Source organism: Hordeum vulgare, chromosome 1H, assembly GCF_904849725.1.
Source record: "Hordeum vulgare subsp. vulgare chromosome 1H, MorexV3_pseudomolecules_assembly, whole genome shotgun sequence".
Lineage (NCBI taxonomy): Eukaryota > Viridiplantae > Streptophyta > Magnoliopsida > Poales > Poaceae > Hordeum > Hordeum vulgare.
In genome coordinates, this window is record NC_058518.1 from 114,696,882 (window position 1) to 114,707,392 (window position 10,511).

A 10,511-nucleotide genomic window follows, 5' to 3' on the forward strand; every position below is an offset into this window, starting at 1 on the left:
TCTTTCGAACTAGCAAATGCACTTTCAGAGCCAACAACGGATCGGCTTGGCCCATTCCCCATCTGGGGAAGAAAGAGTACCTAGATCTGCATCTACTAAGTATGCCCTGAAATTCATGTTATGATCCGGTCTTTCCCAAAGCTAGGGCTTCTTTTCCCATCCCTATCCTCCGCGTCAACCTGTACCGGACCCAGAGTCAAAACTAAAAAGAGAATGAAGTCTCGAAAACTCTTAATTAATAAATATTCGTGCGCCTACTTTGCTTATCCTTCTCTGCCCCATTATAGATAGTTGGGTAGAGCGAGGGATATCGGGGAAGGAAGAAAAACCTCCACTTGTTTTACGGATTCACATACTGGTTGGTATGTTCATCAAGTTCTCGATTACTACTTACGGTGCCCACTGACTCCCTTTAATGGTACGCAGTCCCTGCCAATTTCTCGAAAGAAAGTGCTATCCACTGAGGGGCAAGCGGAGGAAGTGCAGAAATCGCGTATCCGTCTTATCCTCGATGGAGTACAGTGGCTATAGAAAGAAAGGAAGAGTTCGATTGCTTGGAGAAGGTATTCTTCTTGGTCGACGGGACCTCCCCTCTTCTTACCCAGAAAAGGAAACGAGTCACTTCTTGCGGAATGATAGATCCGTGTGTCTTGCTCTACCTAAGCAGGATTGAGTACGATGATGCTCCCTACCTATGTGTACCTCATACTTTTCGGGCTAGAAATGCCATATAGTTAATGGAACTATCCATTTTGGTCGATCTTGATTAGTAGATTGCCAACTTCTTCTTCTTCTGATAGGAATCTTCCCTTTATTAGGTGGCTATAGCATAACGAAACAAGTAAAGTAGGTTATTCTTTACTAAGTTGGTTCCTCGGCTCGATTGGTAATGCAGAAATCACCTGGGCTTGCAAGCTATGTGATGTGACATACCTGGCTCAGCTCAATCCTACGACGAATACCTTCTGCGCCTACGACGAATACCTTCCTTTCCTTAGCGGAACAAACACTCCTATCTCCTGCTAAAGCTGGATGCGCGCCGGCACACGGGCCAAAGAGGACTAAGGAGAAGGGATGCCATACTAATAGACTGGGCAAGCAAAGCAAGGCAAGCGTTGATGACTCTCGATTGAAAGGTTAAGAGAAGGATGCGCATGGCACGTGGAGCTAGCGACTTCGCGTATTACTTATTGATCGAAAGTAGGGCTTACAGCAACCAATGAATACATACCGGGAAGGGCTGAGAGCTACCTACTCCTTACAGGGCTGCGTTTACCCATTCCTTGCCTAGAAGAAAAAGAATAACCATCTTCCCTCTTCTCCTCCCTTCACACTCGACTAGAGGGCGGGATTCTTTCATCCAATTGATGGCACTTTACTGAGACTGGAAAAACGGGTAAGAAACCCCGTAAAATCGATTCAACTTGACTGTCATAATTAAGAAAGTGAAGAGATAGGGGTCACGGATTCCATACGCCCGCTAGACCCATTCTTAAAGCAATGCGTAAGGCTTTCGGCTTTCACCGTAGGTTAGGTTCCTCATCTCTCTCAGATGTAGTAGTTCCAGTTGCTCTGGTTGTCTCAATTCATTCGATTGTGATAAGGCAAGAAAGCTAATAGTTGAACAGGTGGTGAAGTCACCAGTACGGTAATGATGCTCGGCATGTGGAAGTTCTCGTTTCTCAACGTGCCATTTGGTTCTAACGAATTGAACTACAAACGGGCTTTCCTTTATCCTCCTTGTACGCCAACCTACTGACAAAACAGGATTTCTAGCTGCCTCCTCCGGTGAAAACGAACCAGTAAACATATTATTAGACCTAGGAAAATCAGAACTCGTCGAACAGAAGAACCGAGTACTATAGAATCTGAAACACACATATGCGAGCTATTAAACATACCATTCCTATTTCTAAATAACAACATATTACCGCAGCGCTAAGAAAAGGGTTTGAAAGCTCTAAGTGGTACGATAAGCGGAATGAATCAAACGAAGTGCATCATGAGGGTTGGGGATTTAGCATACGCTCTACTATCAATTATAGGTTCACCTATGCCCCAAGAAAGAGGTGCAGAGGTGGAATTCAATAGATTTAAGCAACTTCAGTATGCGGGTAGCGATGCTTTTTGGAATCCAAGAGAACTTTGAATCGGAGGAACGACCAACACAGCTGGCATGGCTTTGTTGAATCAGGATTTGATGACAGGAACGTTGTTGAAATAACTTCTTTACCCCCCGTAAAATCCTTTATGCCTGATTTCAGTACTAACAATAAATGGCTAAAAACATCCTATTTTTTATGGTAAAATATGGAAAATCATATGGGAAACGAATAACGAATAGAAGTAGCCTAGCCTTTTCTTTCAGTCTCGGTCTCTAGATTCCCTTGTTCTTACTGTAGCTAGCACTTGTTATTGCAGTCAAGGAGCCAGGAAGCGGGCGGGCCTTCAATCACATTTTAGCTTGACGTTCTTCTCCTTCTTGGGGGTCGACTTGTAGTAGCAGGCGTACAGGACGAGGCCGAACAGCGCACCGAGGCCATTGGGGATCTGCAGTGCACGAACGAAGACAAGAGCCGGCACGGTTAGAGAGACACTCTCAAGTTATATAAGATTTGGTTGGAACCTGAAGATGGAGATATTACTGACCGTGACGTAGAGGTCGAATTTGATGAGAGCGTAGGACGTCCAGCAGACGCCGTTGAGGAAGCTCACCAGCGACAGGAAGAAGGGCATGTACTCGACGCTCTTGGTCTTGATCACTTTACCCTGCACGCAACCCACAATACACATTAATTCCTCCCCGCAAAAATATATATTCATTAATTCCAAGCACAGGATGCAACAGCTCGAGCGTTCAAAAAAAATATATATATATTACACAGACATAGGTAATTAACAAGATTGATTCTATGTTCTATGTAAAATGTAAATAAATTCCACAGGTAATATTGGTGAACTCTACACCTGGACCACATGACCCACGAGAAGAAACCGACATACAGTGTCCCTTTTCCGTTTCAACGTGATCATCTCACAGAGTTGGCAAGGGAAGATCACAAAAAGCACAGACTGGTACAGGGACACATGTACTATCTCCATCCAAGAACACATGATTCGAAATCTGGCACACCTGAAACTTGCATCCCCTAGGTGAACACATATGTTTATGATGAAGCTGAACATGGCAGATTTCATTAGATGAAATATTCCTCCCGTTCCAGACCCGTCACTCAACAGCCAACGAGTTTGGCGAGAACAACAGAACAAGTTTGGTTGGCTAATCAATTGTACAACAGAACTGCCTGTATTGAATGCAACTGCAAGTAACCAAGGATACCGCATCGATAATCAGAGGACACGTAGGGGCTACGGTATCTTTTTAGGTAGAAACGAACAATAGGCCTTTTGACGGAACATAGAGCAACATGTTCTTGGGATGTGCCACACGAACACCATGACAGTTTAGCCCAAAAGGTAGCACGTTGGTTTTTACTGGTAAAAAGGGGGAAAGAAGAGATTTGACACGATGGTTAAAACAGGACCATTGATGCATCTTTTAGAGATGGATTTGGTTCCAAAATTGGCTTCCGCATCCATGCTTCCAGAACAAACAGCAACTAAGGTATGCTAATAGTGGTACATAATGAATGCCTCAACTATAACCTAATGAGTCACTTGCCCTGAGTAAGCTGCAAGATCCTTCACAGATCACTGTGTCTAGATCATGCAACAGATTTGAAAGATGATGGCAACCCATCATTAATCAGTAATCAGAAAAGAACCTCGAGACTGGAGAAGATGAATATGGCTAATCTGTTTTTAAATAGAAGTTCCAGAAGAATTAATATCGGCTTTTTAAATCTTAAACAGTAGAACCCCTGAATCACCAATCCATTCTGAACTGCAAAGGCAACATGTCACTGACAGCTGGGTCCAAAAAATCCTTGACTGACCCAGCAGTAAGTGACCATGCACGACAACTTAACCTATGAAACCCTCATCCACACAACACCAACAACATCACCGCCGCCACCAACCGAAGGGGAACGCACGCCTATTCCCCAACAATATCACTAACATCTACCAATATAGATCTAAAAAGACATCTATGCACGTGGATCAAGAGCGGGATCGATGGGTACGTACCATGATGGTGAGCGGGGAGGCGTACATTGCCGAGCCGAATATGACGCAGAGGATGCCGTAGAACACCCAGAGCATGCAGTTGAGCAGCGTCGCTAGGTACGGGTCCGACTTGAACTCCTCCACGTCCTTGTTCTTGATGATCCGCCAGAACGTCGGCCTGCACATGTACAAGCAAAAAGCAAGCGCCCCCTCATCAGAATCAAACCCTAATTACCAACCACCTTCCATAGAGAGTAGACTAGACAAGCGGACGAGGGGGATGGCGGCGGCAGCTTACACAGGGGAGAGGAAGAGGCCGAAGGAGATGACATTGCCGACGACGTTGCGGGCCGCGTCCGGGGAAATCATCTTGCTTTGCTCGCCGCGAGCGGGTGGGGACTTGGGATTGGTTTGGATTGGACGGCGCACGCGGCGAAAGGGAGGGAGAGAGAGAGCCAAAGCAATTGAGATTTGGGAGTCGGTTGAGGTCGAGGGATTAGCTTATATAGATAGACGCGGCGGGGGCGCGGTATTTATCCGGTCTCGTGTTAGATCCTATGATTTGGTTAGTTAGCCTACGAGAACAAGTCACAAGTTTTGAGTTTTACTATGCATCCAGTTCGTTGCTATCTCTATCTTTATCTACATGGATATTAACACGCACTATTCTTGAGAGTCAAGACACCGTTTTGCTTTAAAGAGCAAAAGAAATCCCAGATAATTACTAATGCACCGTTGAGTACACAGATTCTTTTCCTGTTCGTACTGGAGTATAGTAAGGAAAAACTGCTTGACCGAATCAAGGTCAAGATAACTAGTGTGATTCCTACACTGGGAGAATCGTGGATATGTAGGGAATAGAGAAATTCCACCCGCCTAAGTAAAGAACTGTTACAAATAAAGAGGAAACTAATAAGGATAAGTAAGAAACAAGAAAAAAGAAACCATATTTGATACCGGAATATTCGGTTCGATAACCTGCAACTAATTCCCCCTCTGGGTAATCTTTCACATTCGGCCAAAGAAGAAATTCTAAAAACTAGAAAGCCTATAGGCTGACGCCAAAGATTCCATCAAAAAAACCATATTTTGGCTGTGCTTCTACTATATCAACTGTACTTGAACTGTTAGATAATCATAGTCGATAATAACATCACAGCTCCCACCGCTATTGCAAAACCGTACATGAAACCTTAGCTTCATACGGCTCCTCTATGATAAAAAAAAGGACTGTTTCGGTATTATCCCCCTGGTTTATCAGTTGCAGGTGAATCCTGTGAAACATCTCTCTCGAGGCTAGTAACAACACTTGGAAATGAAAAATGAGCTTAGCGGCTGTACTGGGTCAGGACCATAAACACCACGAGCCGGTTAAGCAACAGAAGCTGTGGGCGAAAGCACACTCGTCATTCTCAGACCTGCGGTCGAGGTACGTGCGAACAAGTTCCCATTCTCTATGTTTCATGGCCTATCAATGAAAGTCGGTATCAGGCTGGCTCGCTTGGCGGGTCGTCTCCTTATATACCTAAATCCTCGTTTCACTCATCTGTAAAGGTCTACCCTTCGAAAGGTAGGTTGAGTTCCCCCGTATGTAGCCAGCCACACTCTACTCGCAGGTCAAATATTGGCGTAGACAACAGAGAATGTGCTAGGTAGGAAACCGAAGGAACTCTTACTATACGAGAATTTTCAATTCAATATGACAACCGATCAGAAGGGATTGGACGATCCCAATGCGTTGCCCTCCTTCGCAATACCGGAACTATCTGACCGAGCTCCATCAACACAGAAAGCGGAAGGGACAGCAGATACGGATAGACTGGATCCAGAAAGGGATTTCAGCCAGTCCTTGCCTATTGCTGGGCTGGTTGTTTTGTCACGGTCCGATTAGTAGAAGGTGAGTGAGTAAGACGAGGCCCCCGAAGCGTAATGTAGAGCTATACTGCTCTTGTTTTTCCTTCCGCCCTGCTTAGGAGAACTTTGTCTAGAACCCACTTTAGCTAGCTTTCGAGGATACCATTACAGATGAGTGAAGCGAGTATACCGTTTCCGGAGCTCCCGAGGTAGCGCGGTAGCGGAAGCCCTTTCTAGTTCAAGCAGTTCCAATTCCTATTCTGCTTCACCGCTTACACCACACTCTATTGGTTCGCCTTGTGGTGCCTTTCGATCAAGGTCTACTTTGGTTGATCCACTTTCTTCTACAGCGCGTTATCCGCATCGAAGTTAGCCAGGTTCCTACCGCTTCTTGATATTATGGATTTTGCAATCCCTGAACGCCAGTGCTTCTACAACCAACGGATACTATTTAACAGAAATAATAAGTAGAAATGGACAAACGAGTGTGGCTACACAGAGTGAGGAAAAAAACATGGTGGTACCAGCATTGCGTATCACTCACTATGCTTTATGTAATATGGCTTAAGCAATGGTAAAATGGGAGTCCTGAGCAAAGCACATCTGATCGATATGAATGAAAGATACATCCGTCTTTTCTTCTCCTTCGAAGGTTAGGTATCCGCTCGTTAGTTCAGCGCCGCATAAATACTGACTTTAAAAGGGGCGACTCCCGCCTGTGCTTAAGTTGTTTCAAGCTTGTAAAGAATCGCGATCGGAAGATTGACCTAGTTTTCTTTCAGCTGAAACTCTACCTAATGGTTCAGATTCCCCGGGTCCATGGGTCCATGGCCGCTTAGCTTAGACAGCCTTGTTAGAGACATGAATGCGGGGTTCGGTTTCCAATTGATTTGTATTCACCGGGACCTCCCCTTATTGGATTTTCTCCACTTTTCTAGTTGCTGTGGAAAGAATGTTGAGCAAATGAGTTTAAGGGGTGGTTTTCTGTTTACTTTGAATCAGCCTACGTCGTCTCTCTTCCAGAACCTCACAATCATCAGTGTCTGAAGTTTCATGATGAATATTGGTTTCACATTTTATTGCTTACGTGAGGAAATATCAATTTGGAACTCGAATTTGTATTTGAGTTATGATGAGGAGTGAGGTAGATTCGCATTGTTGAAGAAAGCGAAGAAAAAGGATGCTGCTATGGCTTGCTTGTGGCTCTTTCTTCTATTGGCTAGTCTCAGGCATGATAGTTTCAATTTCTTTTGGAAAGCAAGTGCGGCTCAGTCATAAGTGTTAGTAATAGCATGAAGTAAGTTGTCGGTAGCCGGCATTAGGTAAAAAGAAAAGCTTCTCAAAAGCATCCTGAAATATCATAGAATGGTGATCGAGATCACCTTCACGGGAATCATCCTTTGCAAATTGGGGGAAGGGAACCAATCAAGTCACCAAGAAGTTCCCGAAACTTGGTTTAGTATTAAGGTTCTTCTCTTCCAGCGTTTACTATTCAAGTTCTTCTCTTCCAGCCCCCTGGCCCCTCTCTAATAAGGAAAGTTTTCAAAACGAAAAGAAAATGACAAATCTTGTTCGATGGCTCTTCTCCACTACTCGCTTTACTACTTTCTATTTTTTCTTATGTATTAAGTTTCCCTTAATATATAATTTTATATTACTTTCGATTTGTATATTTTTATTCCTTTGGCGTTTTATATTAATAGTAATAGCCGTTTTCAATCTTTTTTGTTCGTGCTTCGTCGGCTCCTCCTTTCTGATCACTCTCCCGCCGTAGATTCAAGACCCCCAGGCTCTAGCTCATTTAGCAGGGCTAAACTTCTATCTGAGTCTTTACGAGCAGGATCCGGGATGGGTTACGTTCATTCAGAACGAGCTGTTTCACAATACCCCCCTGGAAGACATACCTGGGCGGCTTAAGCTCTTCCTAATGGAAGAAAAGCTCTCTTCTATGCGACAAGATGTCATTCAGGAATTTGTGGCGCTTTATCAAAGAGTAGGGCCTTATCTACCGATCGAGCCCTACTTGGTCGATGAAGCGCTTCGTTCCTATCTTTTCCATATTCACGCAACTGATTCTTTCACTGTTCTCCAAGCGTCTTATCAAGATCTGCGGGAGAATGAGGGAGGATCAGTTTTCTTTGAAAATGCTGTTTCCCACAACCGGGATTTCCTTGAGGCGGAAAGCTCCGCAAGGAGGTGCCTGGAAGTGGAACAGAGGATCCGGTGGGAAGAAATCCCCAAGAGCAAGGCAAGTCTCGAAAAGGCGGAGCACGAGCATGCTCTCGACTTGTTTAAGTCGGAGGATCTTAGAAGGGAATTAGAAAAAAAAAAGCGGGGTAGCTCAGTAATTCTGATTCTTTTCTCTTCCAGCGTTTACTATTCTCTTTCTTCTCTTCCAGCCCCCCGGCCCCTCTTTGATAAGGAAAGTTTTCATTTCTAAAAAACAGCAAATGACAAATCTGGTTCGATGGCTCTTCTCTACTAACCACAAGGATATTGGGACTCTCTATTTCATCTTCGGTGCCATTGCAGGAGTGATGGGCACATGCTTCTCCGTACTGATTCGTATGGAATTAGCCCGACCCGGCGATCAAATTTTGGTGGGAATCATCAACTTTATAATGTTTTAATAACGGCTCACGCTTTTTTAATGATCTTTTTTATGGTTATGCCGGCGATGATAGGTGGATTTGGTAATTGGTTTGTTCCGATTCTGATAGGTGCACCTGACATGGCATTTCCACGATTAAATAATATATCATTCTGGTTGTTGCCACCAAGTCTCTTGCTCCTATTAAGCTCAGCCTTAGTAGAAGTGGGCAGCGGCACTGGGTGGACAGTCTATCCGCCCTTAAGTGGTATTACCAGCCATTCTGGAGGAGCAGTTGATTTAGCAATTTTTAGTCTTCATCTATCAGGTATTTCATCAATTTTAGGTTCTATCAATTTTATAACAACTATCTTCAACATGCGTGGACCTGGAATGACTATGCATAGATTACCACTTTTTGTGTGGTCCGTTCTAGTGACAGCATTCCTACTTTTATTATCACTTCCGGTACTGGCGGGGGCAATTACAATGTTATTAACCGATCGAAACTTTAATACAACCTTTTTTGATCCTGCAGGAGGGGGAGACCCAATATTATACCAGCATCTCTTTTGGTTCTTCGGTCATCCAGAGGTGTATATTCTCATTCTGCCTGGATTTGGTATTATTAGTCATATCGTATCGACCTTTTCAAGAAAACCGGTCTTCGGGTATCTAGGCATGGTTTATGCCATGATAAGTATAGGTGTTCTTGGATTTCTAGTTTGGGCTCATCATATGTTTACTGTGGGCTTAGACGTTGATACGCGTGCCTACTTCACCGCAGCTACCATGATCATAGCTGTGCCCACAGGAATCAAAATCTTTAGTTGGATCGCTACCATGTGGGGAGGTTCGATACAATACAAAACACCCATGTTATTTGCTGTAGGGTTCATCTTTTTGTTCACCATAGGAGGGCTCACTGGAATAGTTCTAGCAAACTCTGGGCTAGACATTGCTCTACATGATACTTATTATGTGGTTGCACATTTCCATTATGTACTTTCTATGGGAGCCGTTTTTGCTTTATTTGCTGGATTTTACTATTGGGTGGGTAAAATCTTTGGTCGGACATATCCTGAAACTTTAGGCCAAATCCATTTTTGGATCACTTTTTTCGGGGTTAATCTGACCTTCTTTCCCATGCATTTCTTAGGGCTTTCGGGTATGCCGCGTCGTATTCCAGATTATCCAGATGCTTACGCCGGATGGAATGCTCTGAGCAGTTTCGGTTCTTATATATCCGTAGTTGGGATTCGTCGTTTCTTCGTAGTTGTCGCAATCACTTCAAGCAGTGGAAAGAACAAAAAATGTGCGGAAAGTCCTTGGGCTGTTGAACAGAATCCAACCACACTAGAATGGTTGGTACAAAGCCCTCCCGCCTTTCATACTTTTGGAGAACTTCCTGCGGTAAAAGAGACAAAAAACCTCTCCTAACTATGAAGGAAGTTTCATAGAGATAGGTGTGGGGACGGGGACAACAATTGCTTTAGCTGTTTTTTCAACTAAAGCGGGGCTTCTTTCTAAGCCTAATCCCTTCACTTTGGAAACATAAGCAGTTTTTGTGTAGTGATCTCTGTTCATGGAGATCACGAGGCCACTGATACCCTATGTGGATAGGTGGGATAGAAGAGTGGGAAAGCGGGCTTCTATCACATAGTTTATCTTTCAGGGTACATAGGACGGCCCTCTCGTCATTACCTTTTGTGCTTACCCGTAGCTAGCTGTGCCTGAAGTCATGGATGATGCTATTCCCACTGAGAGATGTGCTGCAAAATGGAAGCTGTGTTAGTCCTCGGCTAAAATCATCTTCCTTTATTAAAGACCATATATATCCATATGTAGATAGAAGAGGGGATATAGTCGTTCAAAGCTAAGGTGAGTCTGTTCCAGCTAATTCCTCAGATTCCACTTTCCTGTCTGTCCATGTAAAAAG

At 44.0% G+C, this 10,511-nt stretch overlaps 1 protein-coding gene and 1 pseudogene across 1 annotated transcript; one reads left to right on the plus strand and one right to left on the minus strand.

Moving 5' to 3' along the window:
* Positions 1–1,137: 1,137 nt before the first annotated feature.
* Positions 1,138–5,349, minus strand: LOC123426665 (bidirectional sugar transporter SWEET6a-like). The gene is made up of 3 exons (XM_045110533.1): positions 4,150–5,349; positions 2,650–2,769; positions 1,138–2,550 (listed from the first exon to the last, which is right to left on the minus strand). The coding sequence occupies exons 1-3, from the start codon at positions 4,312–4,314 to the stop codon at positions 2,449–2,451; spliced, it is 387 nt and encodes a 128-aa protein (XP_044966468.1). The 5' UTR covers positions 4,315–5,349; the 3' UTR covers positions 1,138–2,448.
* Positions 5,350–7,525: 2,176 nt separating this feature from the next.
* On the plus strand, positions 7,526–10,236 carry LOC123426657 (annotated as a pseudogene).
* Positions 10,237–10,511: the final 275 nt, after the last annotated feature.

Coding starts and splice junctions, on each gene's coding strand:
- LOC123426665 (XM_045110533.1), bottom strand. CDS start 4,314: ATGTGCAGGCCGACGTTCTGGCGGATCATCAAGAACAAGGACGTGGAG. Junction 2,770..4,149: donor CCTCCCCGCTCACCATCATG/GTACGTACCCAT, acceptor GGTTGCGTGCAG/GGTAAAGTGATCAAGACCAA. Junction 2,551..2,649: donor AATTCGACCTCTACGTCACG/GTCAGTAATATC, acceptor CGTGCACTGCAG/ATCCCCAATGGCCTCGGTGC.